Source organism: Eubalaena glacialis, chromosome 2, assembly GCF_028564815.1.
Source record: "Eubalaena glacialis isolate mEubGla1 chromosome 2, mEubGla1.1.hap2.+ XY, whole genome shotgun sequence".
Classification (NCBI taxonomy): domain Eukaryota; kingdom Metazoa; phylum Chordata; class Mammalia; order Artiodactyla; family Balaenidae; genus Eubalaena; species Eubalaena glacialis.
The window spans coordinates 9,096,771-9,124,335 of record NC_083717.1 but is presented as its reverse complement, the minus strand read 5'-3'; the positions used below and the strand labels follow the sequence as shown (position 1 = coordinate 9,124,335).

General features: G+C 38.1%; 1 protein-coding gene across 3 annotated transcripts in view; it reads left to right on the top strand.

Annotated features, from left to right (window-relative positions):
- Positions 1–25,463, top strand: part of OPTN (optineurin) — a 42,384-nt gene extending 16,921 nt beyond the window's left edge. For 2 of the 3 annotated variants that reach the window (XM_061178472.1, XM_061178463.1), the window contains 9 exons: positions 465–599; positions 8,173–8,275; positions 9,805–9,920; positions 11,278–11,427; positions 11,803–11,896; positions 13,249–13,407; positions 18,509–18,639; positions 19,682–19,764; positions 23,903–25,463. In XM_061178472.1, coding sequence (XP_061034455.1) covers positions 465–599; positions 8,173–8,275; positions 9,805–9,920; positions 11,278–11,427; positions 11,803–11,896; positions 13,249–13,407; positions 18,509–18,639; positions 19,682–19,764; positions 23,903–24,030 — 1,099 coding nt within the window. In that variant the 3' untranslated portion in view covers positions 24,031–25,463. The remainder of the gene's footprint in view (positions 1–464; positions 600–8,172; positions 8,276–9,804; positions 9,921–11,277; positions 11,428–11,802; positions 11,897–13,248; positions 13,408–18,508; positions 18,640–19,681; positions 19,765–23,902) is intronic. The other variant, XM_061178481.1, reaches the window with a different exon arrangement.
- Positions 25,464–27,565: the final 2,102 nt, after the last annotated feature.

Here is a 27,565-nt window from a genome sequence, read left to right as displayed (position 1 = left end):
CTTCTCCTGACGAGAGAACGTGGTGGTTTCGGTCGAGTTGGAGAAAGGCCGGTGGTCTGCATGTCACCATGGGCAGCACACGTGCTTGTGCCCTTTGTATGACTGTGGTCTTCCTGGAGATTAGTCCTCTAGGAAAGCCGGACACCAAAAACCAGGGCTACCTCTGCTCCACTGTTTCTGTGGGTCCTGTGGTCTGGTGCCGTGGACATGGTGACCATTTGGAGGAAGTGAGCACGTGCAGTGTAAATAGAGCCTACCCATCAGTCCCCACTCCTTCCCTGGAAAGCATGGAGGAGTGAGGCACTGGTGGTCACCGGGCCAGCTGTGCTTGGTCTGTAAATGAGAATTAACTGGAGAATATTCTGGAAAGCAGTTCCTTTAAACTGGTTCCAGTAATATTCCTAGACTCTGACATTTTTGTTTTCTCATGAAAACCTTTTAACCTTTATGCTGTCCTGATGCAGGAGCAAATCTGCAGAAGGTGCCAGGAATTATTTGGAATTTGAGGAGTTAACTGTGAGCCAGCTCCTGCTTTGTCTAAGGGAAGGAAAGCAGAAGGTGGAGAGACTTGAACTGGCCCTCAAGGAAGCCAAAGAAAGGTATGAAGTAGGCAACGTGAAATATGCATACATTGCTTTTTTAACAGCTTTACTGAGATACAATTAAAATACCATACAATTCATCCATTTGAAGTGTACGTTTCAATTTTTTTTTTTTTTTTAGAATGTTCACAGAGTTATGTAGCCTTTACCACATTCTAATTTTAGAACATTTTTCCTTCCAAATAAGCAACCCAATACCTGTTAGCACTCACTCCCCATTCCTCCTCGTAATTCTACTTTCTGTCTCCATAGACTTACCTTTTCTGGACACTTCATACAAATGGAATCATACAACATGTAGTCTTTTGTGATTGGCTTATTTTATTTAGCATAATGTTTTCAAAGTTTATCCATGATGTAGCATGTGTCAATTCTTTTCTCCTTTTTGTTGCCAAATAATATTCCATGATGTAACTAGATAACGTCCTGTTTATCTCTTCATCATTTGATGAACATTGGGGTTGTTCCCACTTTTTGCCCATTATGAATAATATTTGCTCTCAACATTCATGCACAATATTTTATGTGGACATATTTTTAAAATTCTCTGGGTATATACCTAGGAGTTGAATTGCTGGGTCACATGGTTACTCTCTGTTGAATATTTTGAGGAACTACCAAACTGTTTTCCACGGTGGGTGCACCATTTTACATTCTCACCAGCAATGTATGAGGGTTCCACTTACTCCACATCCACACGAACACCATTGTTGTCTATCTTTTTGATTATGACCATCCTCGTGGATGTGAAGTGGTATCTCATTGTGATTTTGATTCTGTTTCCCCAATGGCTAATAATGTTGGGCATCTTTTCATGTTGGCCATTTGTATATCTTCTTCTTTGCCCATTTAAAAAAATTGGATTGTCTTTTAATTATTGAATGATAAGAGTTCATTAATATTCTGGATACAAGTCCTTTATGAGGTATATGGTTTGCAAATATTTTCTCCCAGTCTGTGACTTATCTTTTCACTTCCTTGACGGTATCATTTGCAGCACAAAATTTTTTTATTTTGATCTAGTCCTGTTTATCTGTTTGGTTTTTTGTCCCTTCTGCTTTTGGTGTTGTATCTAAGAAACCATTGCCTAACCCAAGGTTACAAAGATTCACCCCTGTGTTTTTTCCTAAGAGTTTTATACTTTTAAGCTCTTATATTTAAGTCTGTGATCCATATTGAGTACATTTTTGTGCATGGTGTGAGGTAAGGGTCCAACTACATTCTTGCATATGTAGATATATTGCTGTCCCACACCATTTGTTGAAAAGAATTCTTTTCCTCACTGAATTGTCTTGACACCCCTGGTGTAGATCAGTTGACCATAAATGTAAAGATTAATTCCTAAACACTCAATTTTATTCAGTTGATCTATATGTCCATCCTTATGTCAGTACTACACAGTCTTGATTACTTTAGTTCTGTAGTAAATTTTGAAATTGGGAAATGCAAGTCCTCCAATTTTGTTCTTCTTTTAAAAGATTGTTTTGGCTATTCTGGGTCCCCTTTTTTTTTTTTTTTATGTAATTCTTAGGATAAGTTTGTTAATTTGGCGGAAAAAGCCAGCTGGGATTTTGTTAGGGATTGCATTGAATCTGGAGATCGATTTGGGAAGCATTGCCATCTTAACAATATTAAGTCTTCTGATCCATAAACATGGGTGTCTTTCCATTTACTTAGGTCATCCTTAATTTCTTTCAATGATGTGTTGTAGTTTTCAGCATACAGGTCTTGCACTTCTTTTTCAAAATTTATTCCTTTGTATTCTAGTCTTTTTGGTGCTATCATACATGAAATTGTTTTCTTAATTTCATTTTTGGATTATTCATTGCTAGTGTAGAGAAATACAACTGATTTTTGTATATCGATCTTGTAGCCTGCAACCTTGCTGAATTCATTTATTAGTGCTGATCTTTTTTTTAGTGGATTCCTTAGGATTTTCTGTATACAAGATCATGTCATTTGCAAAGAAATAGTGTTACTTCTTCCTTACCAACCAGGATTCCTTTTATTTCTTTTTTTTTTGCATAATTGCCTGGCTAGATTTCCCGTACAATGTTAAATAAAAGAGGAGAAAGTAGACATCCTTGTCTTGTTCCTGATCTAAGGGGAGAATGCTTTCAGTCTTTCACCATTAAGCTGGTATTACCTTTGTTTTTCATAGATGCTTTTATCAAGTTGAGAAGCTCTCTTCTATTTCTAGTTGCAATTTTTATCATGAAAGCGTTTTGGATTTTGTTAAATGCTTTTTCTGAGTCTATGAAAATGATTGTATGGGTTTTTTTTTTTAATATTTACTTTTAATTTATTTATTTGGCTGCGCCAGGTCTTCACTGCAGCATGCGGGATCTTTTTAGTTGCGGCATGCGGGCTCTTAGTTGTGGCATGCAGACTCTTAGCTGTGGCATGCATATGGGCTCTAGTTCCCTGACCATGGATCAAACCTGGGCCCGCTACATTGGATCACAGAGTCTTAACCACTGGACCACCAGGGAAGTCCCTGTATGGGTTTTTTTAACCTCTATTAATATAATGTATTACATCGATTGAGTTTCCAATGTCAAACTAACTTTTCATCCCTGGATAAATCCCACTTGGTCATGACGTATGATCTTTTTTATATGTTGCTGGTTTGGATTGCTAGTCTTTTGTTAAGGATCTTTGCATCTGTATTCCTAAGGGGTACTGGTCTGTAGTTTTCTTTTCTTATGTTGTCTTTGTCTGGCTTTGGTATAAGGGAAATACTGGCCTCATAGAATGTGGTATACACACATACTTTGGGATAAAATTTATTTACCTTATAGAGTTGTGAAGTCAATGAATTTCTACGTGTGAGTGAACTTTTTATGAAGGCAAAGTGCGAAACCACATAAGACGGGGGAGATAATGCAACAGTTTTAGGGTTCCATCGATTGCAACATTTAATAATAAATATACTATAAATAGGATATACTATAATATACATAAATATATTATGTCTGAGACGTAATTAATTCTTTCAGACATTATAAATGGCTCATTAATCTTAAAATTATAGCACTATAAGAAGCACTTTCTAACTGAAGCAGTTGAAATTTTTAACTATAAGATCTGTTTTTAAAATATGAAGCATAAGTTATTTATTCAGAATGAGGGTAACCTAGAATAATCAGTGTTTGTCCAATGACTTATTTGATCGTCAGCTCTTTTCAAAGGTGAAAAAGGTATGATAGCTATGAATCGTAGGTTTTTACCCCATATCCTACCGCTGTCCCTTAGAAAAGTTCAGAGGTTAACTTCCAGGAAACTAGTACCATGTATTCTAATGGAGTAAAATATTCGTCCTGCCTTTTTGACAAGTCCCCAAATCTAGTAATAATGCACAGAAAAATAATTAAGTAAAAGCATTCTTTTTACACCTTAATTATTCCAGCTGATTTTTAAAGGGAAGATGTTTTGCTTTGAAAAAGATCTTTAATAGTCATGAGTAATCAGTGTGTTTCTGTTTCATTGGCACGTTTACCCTCCTGAGTTCTGCACACCATTCTAAGAAGTCAAGTTTAGCCAGTAATTCATCCTTCCTCAGATAACATGATTAGCTTTAACAATAAAAGTGTAAAGTTAGGAATTTTCTGATTATACATCCGGATCTTTCATATAATCTAGTATATATTTCCTGCTTTCAAAATAATGATAGCTCTCTGTCTGGAGGTATAGCTTTTCAGATTGCAGCTAGGAAGTCAGGCCTGCCTTTGAGATGGGTGTTTCCCTCTCTCACCCTGAGCTCCCTGTAAAGGATCCCTTTCTCAATAGCATTACATTTCCATTTTGTGAGTCAGCCTTTTCGCAGTATTTAACACCTGGCAAGTCAGTGATTGGTTGCCAAGAGTAATGTTCCCCATGTGGGTATTAGGATGACCTCCTGGCTAAGGTCGGACTGAAACTAAGAAATAAAATCACTGATTCCTGGACAACCTGGCTTGATTTACTATGTGGGATATGATGGAAAGACATTCCAAGACCTAACATGTCTTTTTCTCAAATACATAAGTCAGTCTTCAATCATTTTCATTAGTCATGAGAAATATGGGTAATAGTTTAAAATTTACCCTGAAAAGTTTTAGGGATTTGTGGGGACAGTGGACAAGAGACTTGCCTTTCTTCCACTGTTTGCCAGGATTCATATTTCATGCAATTTGTGTCTTCTGAACAAACTTAAACTGATAGCCAGGAAGGAGAGGGAAAGTGTATATGAAGTGTGACCCAGGATAATCAAGAGGTAGTAGGGAAAAGTCAGCCCGAGATGAAAATTTGCCCTACAAAATTAAGTTGAAATTCAAATGTAGGTCAGACGCCTGCGTCGTATGTGAGTGGTGTGATAAAGGCCCATCCTTCAACCCTGCACCAACCAGCTCTTAGCCCATTTATTTGCTTAGCTAGAAACAGTGCCTGTGCACCAATTAGGTTGGGCAGTTTGCAACAGATACTAATGCTGTTTGTTTATTTGTTATTATCACTAAGTCTTTTATAAATCAGGTTTGAATTCACATAGTTTAAAGAATTGGTTCCACAAGCTTTTTATGGAAAAACAGTAATTCTTTGGCCAACCCCCCTCCACCCCCCACCTCCTTTTCCTGCTTCTCAGACAACCACTTTCAACATATTTAGCTGGTTCTTTTGATACTTACTCCCATATATCAAGATTAAATTGCTACTTAAATTTTTTTTCCTATTTTAGACATAATCTATTGACCCCCCACTAGGAAGGATGAGGATTTAACTGCCTTTCACTCTCACCATTGTCACTACACACACTTCTGGACCCTTCTTCCCACCCCACTCCAAAACTGATTATATTGACATTCAGTTAGATCACTACTCAGTGTTTATTATTATTATGCATACATACCCACACACACATACAGTCCTCTGTTGAGCTGTGCTCTATGCTTTGACCACTTTTCCTTTTTTATACTTTAAAAAAAATCTCTATGCAGAATTACCTTTATAAAAATTTGCTTAGTTTCACCATACTCTTCTCCAATGAGGAAATCTCAATTACATTCAAACATGTTAGTAGTCTAATAGTTTTCTCTGGAAGACTTTTCTCCTGGAGTCAGCCTGGTTGTTATCTAGGTCCTGCTGTATTGCAGTCATCTTGGAATCTCCCTTTGTCAGTGTCCTGTGGAATTCCTTCATCTCTACTGTGTTGGATCACCTGTTTCCTGAATCCAGTGCCTTTCTCATTCTCTAAATATCTTTAAATATCTCCACTAACTTACTAAGAAAGAATATATGGGAAGGATATTTTCTGAGATCTGCATATCTGAAAATCTCTGTTTCTGCCTTTATACTTAATGGATAATTTGGCTAGATATAGAAATCTGTATTGGATACAATTTTCCCTCCAAATTTTGAAAGCATTACTTCATCGTATTCTAGCTTTTGGTGTTAATGTTGAAAAACTCATTGCCATTCTGATGCTTAATCTTTTGGTATAAAACTTCTTTTGTTTTTCCTCTCCCCCAAAGGTTCTTTGCTCTGTCCCGTTTTCTGACATTTCACATGTGCTTTGGTGTGACCTTGTTTTCATCCATTTGTTCTGGACATTCTTGGCCTCTTTCATTCTGCAAACTCATGTCCTTCAGTTCTCAAAAAATGATCTTGAAATAATTCAGGGATAATCTCTTATCCTCAGTTTTCACTGTCCTCTCATTTTAGCACTACTGTTATTTTTAATTGGACTTCCTGGACCAGTCCTCTGACTTTCTCAACTGGGTGTTCCTCTTTTCCATTTTTCTCTCTCTCCTTATCTCTCTCTTTCCATCCCCCCTTCACTCTTGCTCTTTCTCTTTTTCTGCTTTCTGATACATTTGATCAACTTTCATCTTCTTTGTGGGGCGGGGGACAGTTCCTTTGAATGTTCCTCTTCCATTTTATTATGGTGGTAATATGTTTCCTTCTGTCCCTAAGGATATTAATGATAGGTTTTTTTTTTTTTTGAAGTTTTTTCCCCTTGGCATATTCTAATTTCAGTAAGTTGTTTTATTTTCTGGTTTACTTTGTTTCATTTTAAGGTTTTCCTGAAATGTCTGGTAATCTTTACTGGTTGATCGGATTTAAGACTGGGGGGTTAGATGCTGATCAAAGTGCTGTGTGGGGCTTCCCTGGTGGCACAGTGGTTGAGAATCCATTGCCTGCCAATGCAGGGGACACGGGTTCGAGCCCTGGTCCAGGAAGATCCCACGTGCCGCGGAGCAACTAAGCCCGTGCACCACAACTACTGAGTCTGCACTCTAGAGCCCGTGAGCCACGACTGCTGAAGCCCGCGCACCTAGAGCCCATGCTCTGCAACAATAGAAGCCACCGCCATGAGAAGCCCGCGCACCGCAACAAAGAGTAGCCCCCGCTCGCCGCAACTAGAGAAAAGCCCGCGCGCAGCAACGAAGACCCAACACAGCCTAAAATAAATAAATTTATTAAAAAACAAAGTGCTGTGTGCATGTGTAGGGAGATCTGGCTGGGAGGTTTCCTTGGGGAAGTCTTATGTCAGAAACTTTAAATCTTTTCCTTATCCTGATCAAATTCTCCAGAGGAGACTTTTCCAGTCTCCTGTCTGAAGGGTACTTTTCTAGATGCCAGCGTTCTGGAGATGAGTAGGAACAGAAGGCTGAGGGTCTTAGTATTCTGTAAGTTCCCCTCTTTTCAGTAGGGAACCCAACCCCTCAACTCTGATTAATGACTCTGAGTCAAGAGACCCTTTATTTTATGACCTTCTAGTCATTCTTAAACAGGTCCCAACTTTATCCCCACGTCCAGAGGTACCTGGGGTCACTGATTCCTGAGCCTTTGGGGTCCCACAGTGTGAAGTGGGTTCCATCTTGGCTCTCCCTACTGTTGGCTCAGATCCAGTCCTCTTGGGCTATCTAGTCAGTTCCCACTAATGCTTCCCAAATCTTCTTGCTATTATTTCCTCTCCCTTTCTCTTTGTTCTTGTAGGTATGTGGCTTTTAAAAGTCATTTTAGTGGCATTCAAGGTGGGAGAAAAATTACATGTGTATATTTAAATCTACCGTCTTTAACCACAAGTCTCTTTATTTCATTTGTATCGGGATGGCTTTCATATGATTATGATTCAGTGTAAGAATGTTGCTATATTTGTTTGTTTTCAGGACCTCATAAACTTAGATGGGTCCCAAAAAACAAGTCTTTCCCTCTCTGCCGAATCCATATAAAGGGACACCCACTCTCTTGTAGCACATATGCATGCACATGTGTACACACATAAAAACACAAATTAAAAAATATTTCTGTGCATGACAGTGACGTGAAAAGAGGCAGTATTTTTCAGTGTTCAAGATAAATTATAAGTATAATATATCTTATACCTCCATGTGCATTCATCCCTTAAATCAATTCTAGCCAATATCAGGTTGAAAGCAAAACCAGAGCTAATATAGAGAATGCGAAGAGATTTTGAAAACATTGATCTTTTATCCAAATTTTGAACAATGTTCTTTTCAGTGCTTCCATAGTTGTTATTCCTCTGGAAGCCGAAGAGAAAGTAACTTTTCTATATTCTTTAATTTTTCAGAATTTCTGATTTTGAAAAGAAAGCGAAGGATCGTTGTGAGATTGAGACCCAGACAGAGGGGCGCACAGAACAAGAGAAAGAAGAGGAGAAAGGCACAGAAACTGTGGGTACTAAGAGTCTAAGACTGTTACCGCACCCCCGATGGACAGAGAGTAGTGCAGGCGCTGGAGCCGAGTCCTGGGATGTGTTATTGGCTTTGGCAATAGAGAAATAATTTCCATGTTGAATATTTTCTATTTCTCTCATATTTCCTTGTCCTGATCTGAATTTCATTCATTGTAAATTGTACTGAGATGTATTCCTATCCTAGTGATTCTAGGAGATCACCTCTCTCTCTCTTCTTGGCTAATTTTCTCTCCAGAATTCCTAAGTGGACAGGCCCACTAATTGAGAAAGGAATTTTGTCCAATTTATAATGAGATCATTTGAGGATGTGACCCAGAAACGTAAGGTAGAATTGAAAGATCTTGGTTCTATCTCACTACTGGTTTGAATAAAATAGTATGAACAAAAAAGGTTCATGTTTATATACATGCTTATATACATTTCTGTTCTGTGGCAACTCAGAGACGTGCCTCGTAGCCTTCAAACACAGTCCGAAGCTTAGGGAAAGGTGATGAAGGCAGGAAGTTGTAAGACCCACAGTAGCCCACGAGAAAGGCATTTACATAAAATACTTTAGCTAATTTATTTATTCAGCAAATATATATCAAATGCCTACTGTATGCCATGCTCTGGGCTGAGTCCCCTACTTTCAAGAGAATGGAGAATATTTTAAAAACTGAGATGAAGAGAACACCTGTGAGTGTTAGTACCCTGTTGACTAAAACTAATCGACAACTAATAATAGAGAAGTACTGAGACTTCCATGGCACCATAAAACTCACTGACAAAAATTCTAGAGCTGCCAAGAAAAAGGCAGTACAGTGAAAATAGTTGAGTAAGCTAGAAAAATAAATCAGCCAGGGAATATGGGCATGAGTTGCTAGCTGGATAAATTAGATTGTGCTTTGACTTCACTGTGATCTATGATCCCTTGAACTATGATCAGGATTTTTTTTTTTTTAATTTATTTATTTTTGGCTGCTTTGGGTCTCTTTTGCTGCGTGCGGGCTTTCTCCAGTTGCGTCGAGCAGGGGCTACTCTTCATTGCAGTGCACGGGCTTCTCATTGTGGTGGCTTCTCTTGTTGTGGAGCACGGGCTCTAGGTACGTGGGCTTCGGTAGTTGTGGCTCACGGGCTCTAGAGCACAGGCTCAGTAGTTGTGGCGCACAGGCTTAGCTGCTCCGCGGCATGTGGGATCTTCCTGGACCAGGGCTCTAACCCATGTCCCCTGCGTTGGCAGGCGGATTCTTAACCACTGCGCCACCAGGGAAGTCCAGGATTCATTTTAATTAAGATAAAGTCATTATCACAAGTGCATCCAAACTGATCAGTTAATGATCTATAAGGAAACAGAGTTGTACCCAAAGCTTTTTTTTTCCATACAAGATATTTGGGGTGTTAATTGCCAAAAGTTTAACCAGTTCAACAGTCTTATTTAGTTTAGACACCAGTGGTTCACACTGTTTTCTCACAAAGAGGTTCATTTAGCCTCTGATAAATGCGTGTTTGTGATTGCCTGGATGACAGGTTGGAAGTGAAGTGGAACCGTTGAACCTTCAGGTGACAACCCTGTTTAAGGAGCTTCAGGAGGCTCACACGAAACTCAGTGAGGCTGAGCTAATGAAGAAGAGACTTCAGGAAAAGTAAGAATGAGAGATGAATTTTATCCTCCTTCAAAAAGTACAGTTTTACAAAATGTGTTAATATACAAAAGTATAGTTTTATTACTGTTTTACTGAGTAAAAGAAAAAGAGACCTAATTAAAATATGAATTCAGAAAACACTAATGTTCAGGTTAATATAGAAACATGAAGTCCTTGTAGTAATATGGGGGAATGGGCCCAAGGGACTCTGATTCTGCTGTTTGGGGACATTTGTTAAGCGTATATGAGGACCTGGAAAAAGCAGTGAGCCAGACTTCCTGTGACTTACGTGAGCTGACAACATTGATGTGAACAAACATAAAAGCTACAAAGGGCAAGAAGAACTTGAGTGAGATTTACTTAGGAAAAAAAAATTGATTTTCAATCAGTTATGAAGTCTAATTTATAAATTGAGAGAATTTTGCATTTGCTTGTTTCTCTTGATGTAAGAAGTTATCCCAAATTTAGGAAAGCTAAGTTGATGTTGTTCTTTTGGATTAGTTAGCAAACATATTTCCAGCACAATATACAAGTGTATGTTTCCATGGAGTTACACTGACCAAGGTTGTACAGTATTAATGGTTATCTAGTACAGCATAGCAGCTGACGCTAAGGACTTTAGATAAACAGACCTAAGGTTGAAATATGGATCTACCCCTAATTTGGGGTATTACCCTGGACAAGTTATTTATTTAACCTCTCTGAGCCTGTTTTATCATTTGTGAACTGTGTGTCATAATTCTGACTTTGTATTAAGTAAGCTAATGTTTAACATGCTTTGCGTTAATGCCTTGCACGTAGCTATCATTGGTGTGTATTTGCTGTTATATTGAAATTTTCTCTCTGATCTTTAAGAGGACTGAAAGCATTTCCTTCTCCCCTATTGAATCTTTGTCAGAAGTCATACTTTTTTGCTTAACAGAGCCCATAGTTTTAAAAATACTAAAGATATCCATGGATCACTATATGAGAAGCACCTCTAGCCAATTACTGCTTTGGTCTGTATCTAAATCACAGAAGTATATTTGCATGACTAGTTGAAACAATTACTCCAAGTAGACAGTAGCTTGTGTGATCTTAGATCTGTACTTGTTTATGTTAGGCATAAGGGTTCAGAAATATGTAAATTTCTTTTACAAAAATCTGTATTTTTTTATATTCAGGCATAACGGTTCAGAAATATTACTTACTTCTAGTAAAGAAGCAGGGAGGATAAAATATTTAATTTTGTACTGTTAAATTTTTGAAAAATGTAATCCTAAAATTCTTTGCATTTGCTACGTAATCTGGGGATTCGTTTAAAAACCACTGAGAAATGAAGTATTGTTTGTCCTCATGAAATTTTGCTCTTTCTTAGATGTCAGGCCCTTGAAAGGAAAAATTCTGCAACCCCATCAGAGCTGAATGAAAAGCAAGAGCTTGTTTATAATAACAGAAAGTTAGAGCTCCAAGTAGAAAGCATGCGATCAGAAATCAAAATGGAGCAAACAAAAACAGAAGATGAAAAGTGAGTATGCTGTGACTGAATGGCTACTTGCTAAAAGAAGATAGAATAGCTCTTTTATGCAGATTGGAATCAGGATTTAAGAATAAATTTAAAAATTTTTCTCTTTTATTTATTTGAAGGCGTACTAGTAGACTTTTCTGAGGAGATGAAAGTTAAGTTTTATAATAACAATTACGAAAATTATTTGTAATCTATCTTGATTGGGGAGGGGGGAATTGTTTTCTTTGCAAGTAAGAACATGCTAGTAGGTGGTGGGATGATAAGGGTGGGAGGGAAGATTTTGTCACCTGAGTGTTCAGAAGAGGGTTGGGAGGTAAGACTAAGCTTCTATGATATTTTTCCCAAGATTCCATTTTAAAATTTCTTTTTAAATAGGTCCAAATTAGCCACTCTACAGTTGACACACAACAGGCTTCTTCAAGAATACAATAATGCACTGAAAACAACTGAGGAACTAAAAAGAAGAGAGGTACTTATAGAAAAAAAATTACTTTCATAGCCATTTAACATTTTATGTAAATATCTAAAGTAGTTGTGTTAATCCTTAACTAAGTCTGGTTTCAAGGGTTGTTTTTCCATTTATAATTGATTTCTTGTGTTTAAGTGTTTATAACATTTTATAACTCCTGATGTTCCACACACGTATAATGTGCCTTGTGTACAGAGGTGATGTCATGTCCTACGGTCGGAGTACGGTTTTAGCATTTTTTTTTTTATAAATTTATTTACTTATTTATTATTTATTTTTGGCTGCATTGGGTCTTTGTTGCTGTGCGCGGGCTTCCTCTAGTTGCGGTGAGCGGGGGCTACTCTTCGTTGCCGTGCACGAGCTTCTCATTGCAGTGGCTTCTCTTGTTGCGGAGCACAGGCTCTAAGCACGCAGGCTTCAGTAGTTGTGGCACACAGGCTCAGTAGTTGTGGCTCGTGGGTTCTAGAGCACGGGCTCTAGAGTACAGGCTCAGTAGTTGTGGCGCATGGGCTTACTTGCTCCGTGGCTAAGCTTTTAGCATTTCTAACAGTGGATGGGTTTGTAGGAGAGCTGAGCCTGGGCTCCTACATGAGTAATGACTGTATAGTGAGACTGCTGCCTGGAGCTATCACAAGGCTAGCTTGCCTGCTGTCAGTGAACTTGAGGCCCTGGACTTATCTGGCTGCATCTTAAATTATTGTAATAGTAATAGTAATAATGCCCCCAGAATGGTGGGATAATTTAAACACCATGGATAGAGATGTCAGGTGATAGATGTATTAATTAACCCAATGGTGGGAATCCTTTCACAATGTATATGTATATCAAATCATCACGTTGTACACTTTAAATATTTTACAATTTTATTTGGCAGTTTTACCTCAATAAAGCTGGAATAAATAAAGACCACGGGAGCTTTGAATTAGAAGGGGTCTTTGAGTTTATATTCTTAGAAATGTACTTTCTGTTTTTCATTTACTTTTACTAGAATATTGTTCCTCTCTAGGACCTAGTAAATTTTTAATTTAAACATTCCACTGACTTCATAAAGTAAGAGTAGTGTGAGTGGAAGAATAGGAGTATCAGCAAGTTACACCCACCCTGAGATAGGGTTTGTTATTAACTCCCTTATTTTAGTGTTTTCTTTTTATAAATCATTATTTTAAATTAGGAAATTATTATCTTCAAGCTGTAAATTAAGTGCATGAAAGTTGCTGAATAACTTATCACTGCTGATTAACAGAATAGTTTAGAGCCAGTCATTTTTTAAAAAATAAACCTTCATCTAATATTTTACTAAAATAGGTTGAATTATTTCAAAACCATGTCTAGAATAAGTTTGTCTTTTTCAGTCGGAAAAAGTGGATAAGGCAGTGCTGCAGGAACTGAATGGAAAGCTGGAACTGGCAGAGAAAGCCCTGGCTTCCAAGCAGCTCCAGATGGATGAGATGAAGCAGACCGTCGCCAAGCAGGAGAAGGACCTGGAAACCATGGCTGTTCTCAGGGCTCAGGTAGGCTTCGTTCCCAAATGTGAGCCGAGGCAGGCCAACCCCGATTATATTCTCTAACAGGAAAGTGATAGTGCTTAAAATATCTTTTTTTGATTTTACACTATTTCCACCAGTATATTTTTAAAAACCTTTTTACCGAAGTATATCACAGGTGGAAAGTGCACCACACTTTTAAGTGTATTACTCACTGAATTTATCCATTCTACAGTTGATAGACAGCTGGGTTATTTCCAGCTTGGGGCTTGGTGTTTAATGGTGCTCTGTCATTCTTATGCGTGTCTCTTTGTTCACCTGTGCGTTCATTTCTGTTGGGTACACACCTAGGAGTAGAACTGCTTGTTCAGAGAGTATGCGTGTTACTCAGCTTTAATAGATTATGCCAAAGAGCTTTCCAAAGTGGACCAGTTTTCACTCCCACCAACAGAGAGCTCCTATTGCTCTATATCCTTACCCATACTTGTATTATCAGAATTTTTAACCATTCTAGTGGGTTTATAATGGTGTCTCATTAAATTTGCATTTCCCTGATGGTATGAGAGTGAGTACTTTTTCAGATGTTTACTGGCCTTCTAAGCATCCCCTTTTGTGAAGAGCCTGATCAGGTCTTTGCCCAATTTTCTTCTGGTTTTCTGGCTTTTTCGTAAATTTATAGGAGTTCTTTATATATTCCACATACAAGCCCTTACCAGTTATACTTTTTGCAGATTTCTTCACTCTATGATTTGCCTTTCCACTCTCATGAAGGTGTCTGTTGAATGAAAATTCTTAATTTTAATGCAGTCCAGTTTATGAGTCTTTTTATTTATGATTATAGTACTTTTTGTGTCCTGTTTTTAAAACGTTCACTATCTCAGGGCCATGAACATATTCTCCTATGTTGTCTTCTAAAAGTTTTATGGTTTTGCCTTTTACATTAAGATCTAAAAACCATCTGGAATTAGCTTTTCTATATGGAGTGAGGTAAGGGTAAAGATTCATATTTTTTTCTGCATGAATATCCTGTTCATTTGGCACCATTTATTTAAAAGGTCATCTTTTCTTAAGGACTCTGCTGCCCTCTTTGTCACATATTGTGTCCAGATACCCACGGGTCTATTTCTGGATTCTATACTGTTCCATTGGGCTATTTGTACATCCTTGCTCTGGTACCATACTGTCTTATTATAAAGAATCAAATGCTTTGATATCTGGTAGAAAAAGTCTTCCTACCTCATTGAGATTCTTCAAGAGGACCTTAGGTTTTCCTTTTCTTATAAATTTCAGAATTCGCTTGATATTTTCTACACAGAAAAGAACCCTGGGATTTTGATTAGAGTTTTATTAAATATATATAAATCAATTTGGAGATGATTGGCAACTTTACATCATTGGCTCTTCCAGTCCATGAACATGACATATCTTCTTTAATTATTTTCAATAATATTTTAAATCTTCTTAGTAAAGATTCTGCTCATCTTTTATTAAATTATTCCTAGATATTTTCTTTTTTTTTGATATTTTCTATTTTTATCATACTTTTATAAATAGCATCTTTTTTAAAACTTCATTTTCTAATGGTTGCTGCTATATAGAAATACAATTGACTTCTAATATTGACTTTCCATGCAGTAAACTTACTCAACTCACATTTGAATTCTAATAATATTTCTGAATATTCCTTTGGACTTGGTACACTAAGATCCGTTGAATAATGACAGTTTTTTTTTTTCCTTTCTAGTTCATTATATTTTTTTTCTTTCTTTTTCTTGCCTTATTGCACTGGCTGGGACCCCAGTGCAATGCTGTGTAACAGTGGAGAGAGCAGGCAGCCTTGCCTTGCTCTCAGTCTCAGTGGCAGTGTTTTCAGTATTTCACTGTTGTGTGGTGTTTGCTATAGGCTTTTCATGGATATTACTTATTAGATTAAGAAAATTCCCTCCTCTTCCTTGTTTGCCAAAAATGTTTGAGTGGATGTTGAATTTTATTTAGGAAATGTTTTTTCTTCATATAATGATATAATTAGATAATTATATGCCTTTTTCCTTTAATTTGTTAATGTGGTAAATCACATTGATTTTTAAAATATTAAAGTTTGCCTTTCTTGAATTATCCTCTGTATATATTGTTGGATTTGGTTTGCTCATATTTTGCTTAGGATTTTTGTATCTATATTCTTAAGATTGGCCTAGAATTTTCCTTCTGCTCATGTCCTTGTTGGGTTTGGATTTCAGGGTTTTACTGGCCTCATAAAAACAAGTTGGGGCACATTTCTTCTTTCACTGTTCTCTGGAAGAATTTGTGTACAATTGGCTGGTTGTGACTGTTTTGGCCCACTTTTCATACTGGTGGGTGGAGTCCTTAGAGGAGAGTTTTATTAGTGAACACACATCCTGCCTGAGATGTAAAATCACCAAAAAAGTGGGGGGAAACCTTTTTTTGTTTGTTTCTATTTTGTTTGTTTGCTTAATTAAAAGTGGGATCATGCCATACATTTTGTACTACTTTTTCATTCATGATATATCTTGGATATCTCTCCATGTTATTACTCACAGCCATACGTACTTTTTTTTAACAGTTGTATGGTGTCCAAAGTGTACATTGCCATGACAGATTTAACCAGTCCTCTATTAATGGACCTGTAGGCTGTACCAATATTTTTGCTATTATCAACAATGCTGAACTGAACATTCTTGTAGCTATGTCTTTGTGCACTTGTGGAATCTCTAGTAAGATACAGAAATGGAATGGTTGGGTCATTGGGTATGCCTGTTTTTAAGTTAAATAAGTATTACCAAGTTGTCTTCCAAAAATGCATAATGAAAATTATTCTCTCACCAAAAGTAGATGAGAGCTCCTATTTCCCCACATCCTTGCATCACTCTTTTAAATGTTTGCCAATCTAAAGAAGATAAACAGATTATTTGTAGTGTAACAATGCCAGAAGTTTATTATTCCCTGTATACATATTCAGTACCAGCTGCCCAGAGTGGCTGGCCCAGTGAAATATGGAAGTGGTTGACTGAATTTATGGTTTTAGTTTTATCTTGACAGGAATAGAATTTCAACCTGAGCTCTTTAAGGCATTTCCTTTGTTTGTGCATGATACTGTAGTCATGTACTTTTGCCATGTTCTGTACAGAGACATTTGTTTTGTTTTGATGGATACTCTTGTTCATTCATTCAACAACTCTTTTTTGAGCACTTTATGTCAGACACTGTTCTCACTACCAGGGATATAGGAATGGACAAAACAAAGGCCCAGTTCTTACTGGCTCAAAGCTCATAAGTGATGGAAGTGAGACTCTAACTCAAATTTAGGTCTGACTCAAAAAAAGCCCATAATCTATCAATGATAACCATAAAATGTTGGATCACTCACAAATGGCAGGAAGTCCCTTAAAATGATCTCTTTATTTCATACGTTTTTTGGTAACTAAAGTGTGATTAGAATATTTACATTTTTATTAATTTTACTTTTTAAAGTAATGGATAAAAATTTGTATCCGAGAACCACTAAATTTGAAATGAAAAACCCAATTTTAAATATAGGAAGTTAAAAACTGGTATTAAAATAATGCTCAATTCACTATTAAGGCATTCATTTTTACTTTATAATTTTTGTAACAGTGAAGAAGTTACACATTATGGCATATTTACTTTTTTATAGGTAACAAATTATTCTCCAAACGTAGCAGGTAAAACAACAAGCATTTGTTATCTCACACAGCTGCTATGGATCAGGAATCCAAGAGCAGCTTAGCAGGGTGATTCTGACTCAGGGTCTCTCATGAGGCTGCACTCAGGATGGACTGAAAGATCTATTTCCAAGATGGCTCATTCTCATGGCTATGGACGAGAGGCCTCAGTTCCTGACCATGTGTGCCACTCCAGAGGGCTGCTTGAATACCCTCATGACATGGCAACTAGCTTCCCCCAGAGCAGGTGATCCATAAGAGAACAAGGCAGAAGCCATGGTGTCTTTTATGACCTAGTTTCAGAAGCCACACACCATTACTTCTGTAATATCCTAGTGGTTACACAGGTTGGCCCATTCATTGTGGGAGGGGACCACATGAGGGTATGATTACCAAGAGGTAAGGATCACTGGCGCCACCTTGGAGGCTGGCTACCACTGTGGAAAGTAGTATGGTATATGGAAGCGTCCATGGTACATGGGCTTCAGTCTGGGTTCAAATGCTGGTTTGAGCACTTAACTAATTTCCCCAAGATTAAGAGCTATTAAATTTATAAATGTAAGATGAGCATAGCAATTCTGCCTTCCCAGGATTTTGGATAAGGAGGAAATAAAATGGTCAATAAAGGCACCAAACATAGGACCCTGCAGATGTTTGGAATTCAATAAATAGCATCTATTTATTGTTGTTGTTTTTTTTTAATTTTATTTATTTATTTATTTTTGGCTGTGTGGGTCTTCGTTGCTGCATGTGGGCTTTCTCTAGTTGCGGTGAGCGGGCTTCTCATTGTGGTGGTTTCTCTTGTTGTGGAGCACGGGCTCTAGGCGCATGGGCTTCAGTAGTTGTGGCACACGGGCTCAGTAGTTGTGGCTCGTGGGCTCTAGAGCACAGGGTCAGCAGTTGTGATGCACGGGCTTAGTTGCTCCGTGGCATGTGGGATCTTCCCGGACCAGGGCTTGAACCCGTGTCCCCTGCATTGGCAGGCGGATTCTTAACCACTGCGCCACCAGGGAAGTCTCTATTGTTGTTATTTTAAATTTAGCTTAAGGCCAGCCTTCATAAATATACCTGACAGGGTAAATAAACCATTTACTATATTAAGCTAGTGCTGAATATTATTTTTAAAAAAGAGACCAGAGAATTTTACTGAACTAATGGTACATGCAGTATTTAAACTACCTATATCTGTGTAATTGCTGGGCTCTGATAGTTTAAAGCACACACACACGCGCGTAACTTGTGTCTTCTATTTGAAGGTAGTTGGAAAGTCATGGTGATTACACTGGTTTCTAGGAGGAACATGTGCCTGTTATTTGCAAGACGTGTCACAGGATGCAACACTACCTCTTCATTTTATCAGCCGGTGAGCTGTAGAGAATCCACATTTGTCTAGGTGGTAACTTCTGTCTCTTTTTTTCCTCTAACAGATGGAGGTTTATTGTTCTGACTTTCATGCTGAAAGAGCAGCAAGAGAGAAGATTCATGAAGAAAAGGAGCAACTGGCATTGCAGCTGGCAATTTTGCTGAGAGAGAATAATGCTTTTGAAGATGGAGGCAGGTAAATGAGGGGAAGACTTAGAGCACATATCACCCGGTCTGTGGGAGAGGTGACCCACAGTGTTTCCTAATTTGAGCTATAAGAATCGCTCTGAGCACATTTTGCCTGACGGTGTCCCTAACACTTAGTTTGCCCTGCAAGGCCTGGCAGCATCTTGTGGGAACCTGATTGAGTTCTTTTAGATAAATTGTAAAAACGTGACATTATGTGTTCCGAAGTCATATCCTGCCATTGTCATGGATGAAATATTCCTAACACTTTAAGTAATTCTGTAATGTTTTAAAAGAAAATACTGCTAAAATTACTTCTATCTTTAAAATTTTCATTTTGAGAAAAAACTGAATTATTGAGGAATAGAAATAGAAAAATACGGAGAATAAAATAATACACACCAATATGTATCCATCCAGAATTGACAGTTACTAATATTTGTTTTATTTGCTTCAAGTATATTTTTATTAAAAGAAAAAGGAGTTGTAGATGAAGTTGCAGTCTTCTCCCCACACCCCCTGCCATTACAGTCCTCTCTCCCTTCCCCACACTGCCTGGAACTGGTGGGTAGCATCCCCAGCTGTTTTGTACTTTTGCATATATACACATCTATATAATATCTTAAAACAAGGTAATATTAATTTCTTAAAACAAGGTGCCTAGGTTACAAAATGGTCACTATAGGTATTATTCTGCAACTTGGTTTACATAACTAATTTTGAACTCTGTGTGTGTATATATATGTGTAGATTTACTTCATTCTGTTTAATTGCTCTGTTGTGTCTTGTTTTAGAAATATGCCACTTTTTTCTAATCTAGTCCCCTATCAATTGACATTTTGTTTGTTTCCTGATTTTTAAAAATCTTCTTTACTTTTACTACGTTGTGTCCTAGTGCCAGTAATATTTAAAACTCAAATTACTCTTAAGTTCTGGTTTCTATGAACCTTGGCTTTGTAGTTTAGGTCTTTTTTTCCTCATACTTCTGTTGAATGCCTGCTTAATGTTGTCATATTTCAGGGTTTCACATATAGTGCTGCTTTTCATCCCAGCAGGCAGTCCCTGATGGAAATGCAGAGCCGTCATGGGGCGAGAGCAAGTGACGCTGACCAGCAGGCTTATCTCGTTCAAAGAGGTGAGTCACGTGGGATTCTAGGTTGTCAGGGCTCCCGGGGTTAGCTATCCTATGAAGAAGATGCTTGAAGAAAAATTCTACTACATTCTATACAATGGATTCCAAATCAAGCTACCAAAAATATAGCACCTATCAGTCTTATTTCCACAGTACCTCAAACTCCATCTACTCTCTACTGAATCCAGACCAGACTCTTCACACTAGCAGTTAAGGCCTGGCACAGCCAAACTTTTGAGCCTTCTCTCACTCTGTTCCCCTATAGATATTAGCCAATGGAATCACTTCCTGTTCCTTGAACTTATCCTAAGCTTATATAGCTACATGTACTTGCTTATGCGGTATCCTTCATGTAGATGCCCTTCCCTCATTCATATCTCTCTTCCTACAGTCTCTTTCCAGTGAACTCTTACCCCGTTATTTATGTGTTCTAAATATGCATTTAAGTACTCTAATAAATAAGCTCCCTTGGAGCTTATATGCTCACCTGCTTCCTGTTTTGCACATAGTAATGTTCCCATTTATTGAGAGTTTACTATGCGTGGGTGCTGTGCTGATCCCTTCATACATATTATTTCATGTGATCCTCAAAAATTCCACGAGGTATATAGTATCACCATCTTCCAGAAGACAAGGTTAAATAACCCAGGATCACAAGGCTTGTTAGGGGCAGAACTGGACATGGAACCCAAGGTTATCTGACTCTTCACCACTACATGGTACTGCATGTAACAGACTGGCACTAATTATGTACTACATCCAGATTTTAATTCCCTGAGTGAAATTGATCATGACACTTATTCAAAGTATGGTGCTTTGTTTATTATGTGGTTTTAATACTCTAGTAATAATGTTCTGTCATTTACAGTAAATTACATTACTGAAAGGGAAGTATTTTCCTTGAGTCTAGATGTGAAAAAACATAAAATTCACAGGATCAAAGACTGACATAGCTAGATGAAAAGTTAATAGCAATGCCACTAAGAAGAATCAGGGTGTTAGATGTTATCCAAAATAAAAAAAGAGAGAGAGCAAGAGAGAGATGTTATCCAAATTTCACATAACTGGTTCTTTAACTTTTTTTAAATGCTGGCTGAGTCTAAGTCCCTTCCACATACCAACAGACTATTGAAATGGAACTATCACAGTGTTATCAACAGCAAGGAAGCAATATTAGTATGTATAGTTAACTATTAAATCCTAGGGAAATTTCTGAGTATCTCTTTTACCTCCTAACTCCACCGATGCCCCCGCCAGAGTTCTTTTACAGGAAAAATTAGGTTAAAGTAAATATTAGAGGTAGTAATTCAGGTTAAAAATACACATAGAAAAAAAATTCAAAAAAAAAAAAAATACACGCAGTATTCATGGGGCCTATGCAGAAGCAGCACAGGGACTGACATAAATATTAGCCTCAGGCACTTTTTAGCATCAGCAGGTAATGCTGTGTTCTCTGAAGGCTGCATCTACCCACGTGAGCACCACCAGGCCTTTTCTCTAACGTGAATTTAAATATCCTAGGAACATCCATATACCCCATACCTAGAAGTGCCTCCAAGATTGTTTTGGTTCAAAAAAAGGACAATCTCTTGCACCTGGATTTCTTAGGGGAAGATTTCCCTTCCTCATAGCTATATAAGGCAAATATCTATTTACACTTAAAAAAAAAAAAAACTGGTCACTCTTTGACTTATAATCTAAAAATTGCCACAGAGTGCAAATGTATTCATAATTATCCTAATAAGCTTTTTTGTCTTATAAAAAATAATATTCCAAACAGAGATTGTCTTAAGATTTTTTGTTTGTTTCCCAACAAAGCTGCCTTAAACAATAGCTCCTGTCAATATATTTCATCATGGTTGTCCTCTGCCGTCTGCAGCCGTCCAAGTGTCTACTCTGGTCTGGGCGCTTGACTGAACACGAGGGAACAAACGGGCATAAGGCATGGTCAGATCCATGAAGGCCTATCGTTTAGTTGGAGAGACAGGATGTGCACATAAAAAGATGAGTTCATAATACAAGATAACAAGTAAGGAATAGAAATAACAGTGCTGGAGATAAGAGGAAAGGATAACCCCTAAGGGCCAGGGGGGTTGAGAAAGGCCTTGGAAAGATGTGACTTTAAGCTTGACCTGGAAGCCAGGATTTAGATAACTTCTGTATGAGAATAAAAGGGCACAGGCAGAAATGAGTGTGATGTGTTAATAATGAAAACTGACTAAACTTATTTTATAGTGAAGAGCCAGGAGGTAGAGGGAACCCATTAGCTGGCTGATAAAACAGCCCCAGTCTGCATCTTGAAACCTAGACCAGGACAAAAATAAAGGCACAGACAGATGCAATAAAGTTTAAAGGGACGAATTAACAGTCCCTGATAAGTGGCAGATTGTCATCTAGAGCAGGGTTTGGTAAACTGCAGCCCACAGGCCAAATCTGGCCTGTCACATGTTTGCATAAGTAAAGTTTTATTGCAGCATAGTCGTGGTCTCTTATTGACATATTGTCTGGCTACTTTCATGCTACAGTGGCAGACTTTAGTTATGACCGAAATTTATAACCTGTAAAGCCTAAAATATTTACTGTCTGGCCCTTTACAGAAAGTTACTGACCCCTGATCTAAAACAATGAGACTGTTAGAAAGCTCCCTGCTTCAGAAATCATGCCTTGTGATCAGTATTTCTATTCAAGGGTGCTTCTAAAGTTTGCTTAACACAAACTATCCGTAACAGTCTCCCATGTTAGTGAATTCAAATAATATGCTCAGAAGCAAATAACCATATTAAAAGTTACCTCGGGCTTCCCTGGTGGCGCAGTGGTTAAGAATCCGCCTGCCAGTGCAGGGGACACGGGTTCAAGCCCTGGTCCGGGAAGATCCCACATGCCGCAGAGCAACTAAGCCCATGCGCCACAGTTACTGAGCCTGCACTCTAGGGCCCGCGAGTCACAACTCCTGAGCCCATGTGCCACAACTACTGAAGCCTGCGGCGCCTAGAGCCTGTGCTCCGCAACAAGAGAAGCCACCGCAATGAGAAGCCCACGCACTGCAACAAAGAGTATCCCCCGCTCGCCGTAACTAGAGAAACCCCGCATGCAGCAACGAAGACCCAATGCAGCCAAAAATAAATTAATTAATTAATTTAAAAAAAAAAGTCACCTCCACTATCATCCACAAAAACAAACATTTTGGGGGCTGAATAAAAATCTAGAGACCTGGGTGGAGACGCTGAAAAACTAAAATGCTTTGCATCGGTGCAGAAAGATCAGATCAACGAGGTGCTCTGGGAGCTAGGAAACATTTCCTGTACTGAGCACGGTTTGCACACAGGGGACCTGCTGAGAGCCATGACTTCTTCAGAGCATTCTTTGCTTTAAGACTTGAACCTCAGTCCAACTCCAGAATTGGAGGAAACAATAGGACTGATTCTTCAATTCCTTCTCCTCACTTCCTTTGCCTGGATAACTCTTCTTCATTCTTAAGACTCCTGTCAAGTGGAGCTGGTCTCATCAGGGGGCCTGTCTGCATGGAGCAGTCTGAGCCAGGCGCCCTTCTCTGCCCTCCCCCACAAAACCACCTTGTGTCTGACACAGCCTCAGTGCTCCCCTCACGTCCTGCCACTGTCTCTTTTTCTTGCCTGATGTCCCCACCATGTCTGTATCCCTCTCTCCCGTCTCCCAAGTGCTCAGAAGCATCTCCTGAATGACCGTAATTGTTGTCTCTGCTTCTGAGAAGGTACCTGCTGTCCCAGGATCGCTCTCTGTGCTCTGCTTACTGTCCGAATTCTCTGCTTCTCCTTAGCTTACATCCTCATCTCTCTCTTTTCTTCTCTCAAATATTCTAGTTTTTACTAGAACATGTATCATCCTGTACCTAAAACCGAAACCACGTATTTTCACATACCTGGAACCTGGAATAGAGCCTAAATCCTAATATGATAGGGAAGCAGGTATTACTTTTGGAGATATTTTTCTATGTGTGTCGATTACTTCAGTTAAAGACCAAAAAAAATCCTGTATTCATTTCCCACGAGGTATTGATTACCAAGTTTAACTGATGTTAAAATTAAAATTCACCATCTGTTATTAAAAACTGCTTGCAACATGGAAGGAATGGATTAACCTTTCATTTAATGCTTATTCCCAGGAGCTGAGGATAGAAACTGGATGCAGCAGGAACAACAGAATATTCCAGTTCATTCTTGCCCCAAATGTGGAGAAGTTCTGCCCGACATAGATACACTACTGATTCACGTTACGGACTGCATCATTTAAGTGTTGACCTTTCACCTCCCCCAAACTGTTGGTAAATGTCAGATTTCTTTCCTCCAAGAGTTGTACTTTTGTGTCATTTGTTTCACTCAAATATTTTGGCTCATTATTTTAGGAGAAAGAAAACCATTATGTTCTAAAAAGGACATTTTTTTGGTGCATTCCCATAAACTCGCAAAATAGAATCCTTAACGTACCACACTTCTGATAAGAGGTTTGTTTTTTTTTAAATATTCAGTTGATGTGAGCACTGAACTGTCCATGCGGGTTATGAGTGTGTGACATCGTGGATAGAGTAAACGTGGTAATAAGATGGATGAAGCCTCACTGATTAAGAACTTTCTAAGGAGGCAGGAAAAATGAAGTGGTCACAGATTTAATCAAGAAAAGTGTCTCTGAAGTATTTTTAAATAAATTACATTGTTATTTTTCTTTATTCATTTAAGACAGATCTATCTGGGGTTGTGTATATGTGTATATCTTACAGTTTTATTTCAGCCACAGCACCAAAGTTATGATGTGGCTCTTTTCAGATGAGCCCTGTGACCTTTTACTTGATCATCAGGACAAGTGAAAAAATACTGACCTACATGAAGCGGATACATTAGGTTCACTGGATTTCATGTAATCATCCACAGTGTAAAGTTTTCTTTTTCTTTTGTTGTGCTGCAGGTATATGTTTATCAACTATACAGTAAATAGTGTATTAATTTCTAAAAAGAATAGCTATCAATTTTCTTCCTGGATCAGGCTCTATATTCATAATCACAAAAATAGTTATTGCAAAATAAAATTTTGGTTATGAATCCTTCACATTGTTCATATATGACTAGCTAATTTCATAGGATGTGTTTTCTGTATTCAGCTTCATATAAGCTTAATACTTATTCAGAACCATTTTGTTAATTCCATGAATATGAGCAAATCCCTTTACTAGATACCAGTAAGTGGTGTTTGAATTAGAAACTGTTCTTTCTAAGGAGGTGAAAAGATAGGGATTTGCCATATTTTGTAAACCTACAGTTTACCAGCCATAAAAGTTAGCAATGTCCTTATGTATCTATATCCTAAAATATTTAAGAGAAAAATTTTAAATCTCCTCTGTTTGACTTTGTCATAAGAATCTCTCCTAGACAAACTTGACTTGTGTGTGCATATGTGTGTAGGTATATGTATATTTTAAAACAGGAATCAAAACAGTTAATAACAGCTTCATGCCAGGAGAACACACTGCACAAATTCAACAGTAATTTAGATCCCCCCCCCAACCCCAGGGGGTTTGTTAAAGACATTTCTAAAATAACTATGAAAATTTTACTTTTAATTTCTTGTTTATAGTTTCTAGTTTAAATTTTTTTCCTTACTATCTTATATTGGAGAAGATAGATTTCTACAGTATCCTAAATAAAAAAGCAAACCAAATGGTTCTACACTTACGTTATTGGGAATATCCTTTTACTTTGTTCAAGTAAAAATATTAACCTGATCCCAATGTGAAATAACAGTGTGAATGTGCTTATTAAGCCTGTGATCAAATTGTTTCCTTGCTAATTAGAAGGATTGTAGATGAAGGCAAGTTCATATGGTCAATTTAAATTAAAGCTATTGTTTTGGGGGAATCAAACAGTTTGGTAAACAACTTGTAAAGTCTGTGCATGTCTTATCCAGTTAATTTAGTCTTCAAAGGCCTTGTTCCATGTTACCAGTCAACTACACCTCATCAGAATTTAGGCCCCTCTTCTAGGGCCAGCCATGCTGTATTCTTGTGTGGCTAATGGGAACAACAGAAAGATGGGAAATGTGAAGAAACATGAGTGAGCAAAAGAAACTTTTACGGCTAATAATTTTACACAATTAAGTCTTTAAATATTATGTTTAAAAATAATTTTGATCTGGTCTGGCATGTAAGGAGCTTGGACGTCATCACTCCTATCCTTATAATAAGAAAAAAGCCGAACAAACTTAAAATCGTCAACTCTTTTAAAATCTTTCAGAGAACTGAGGTCACAGGGTAAACCTCTGCCCCCAAACTGGAGAGACAGACAGGGAGATACAGAGAGTCGCTGATTACCAGACCAGGGTCTCAGGAGCAGAAACCACAGTAGGGAGCTAGTACCTGAGTAGGAAAATGTAAACTGTAATTGAAGAACTGCTTAAGTCTCAGTGTGGATGAGCTTGAGAGTTAAAAACTCCAGGGGGAGCCCAGTCTTAGGGGGAACCCTGCACTTTCATGAGTTTTACCTCCACAAGTCCTACCAGATTCCCACAGTAAAGATTAGAAAAAACTCCCCCATAATTCCAGCGGGGGCCGGGGGGCAGGCGGGAGTAGACATTTTGAAATACACCAGAGCATTCTGTTCTTCTTAAGAAGGCTGCCCTCAGGGAAACTTTTTTACCAGAGCCTAACTTGCTGGGATATTATCAGAGCCTGACCAACCTGGGGGAACAGATACACCCAACTTCTGCCCCCTTATTCTTAACACCTAAGGAGGAGGGAAAAAACCTGTAAAGGTCACAGCCCAGAGGCACAAGCTCACGAAAGGACTAACCACAGACCTATAGAATGCTTCCCCTCCCCGCTACCCCTCACCACCACATCAACAGGGCTTCTGTATAATAACAAGGGATTACAACGGAAAGAACGGCACATCTTAGACTTTCTCTAAGAAGAAGTCTATAGGGAAACCCAGAGACAACAGTGGAGACAAAAACAAGGGCACCAGAGGAAATCTTAGCATATGACACAGCTGCAGCAAACACTAATCACGGTCCAACCCCTAGCCAGATAAACAAAAAACCCCACACCAAAGGCCTATTTACCTCAGTTCCTTTTACCTAGTTCATCATGTTCAGTTTTCAACAAAACATTATAAGGCATACTGAAAGACCAAAAAACAGTTTTTAAAGATAAAGCATCATAACCAGACTCAGACATAATGGATATAAGACTGGGAATTTGAAACAACCGTGATTAACATCCTAAGAGCTCTAATGGAAAAAGTGACAATATGCAGGAACAGAGAGGTAATGTAAGCAGAGAGATGGAAACGCTAAGAAAAAGTCAAAAGGAAATACTAGAAATCAAAAAGCCTGTAACAGAAATAAAGAATGCCTATGATGAGATCATGAGTAGACTGACCATGGCTGAGAAAAGAATCAGTGCGCCTGAAGAAATGTCATGAGAAACTTCCAAAACTGAAAAGCAATTTTAAAAAAAGAATGAAGAAGAACAGAATATCCAAGAACTGTGAGGCAGTTACAGAAAGTGTGCAAAGAGAATACCAGAAGGAGAGAAGGGGACAGAGGAATGTTTGAAGTAATAATGGCTGAGAATTTTCAAAAATTAATGACAGGTACAAACCACAGATCCGGGAAACTCAGAGAACACCACACAGGATAAATGCCAAAAAAGTCTTCACCTAAGTATATCATGGGCAAAAAGCAGAAAATCAAAAACAAAAAAAAATTTTTGAAAGAAGCCAAAAGGGAAAAATAACTTACCTGTAGAAGAGCAAGGATAAGAAATATATCAGACCTC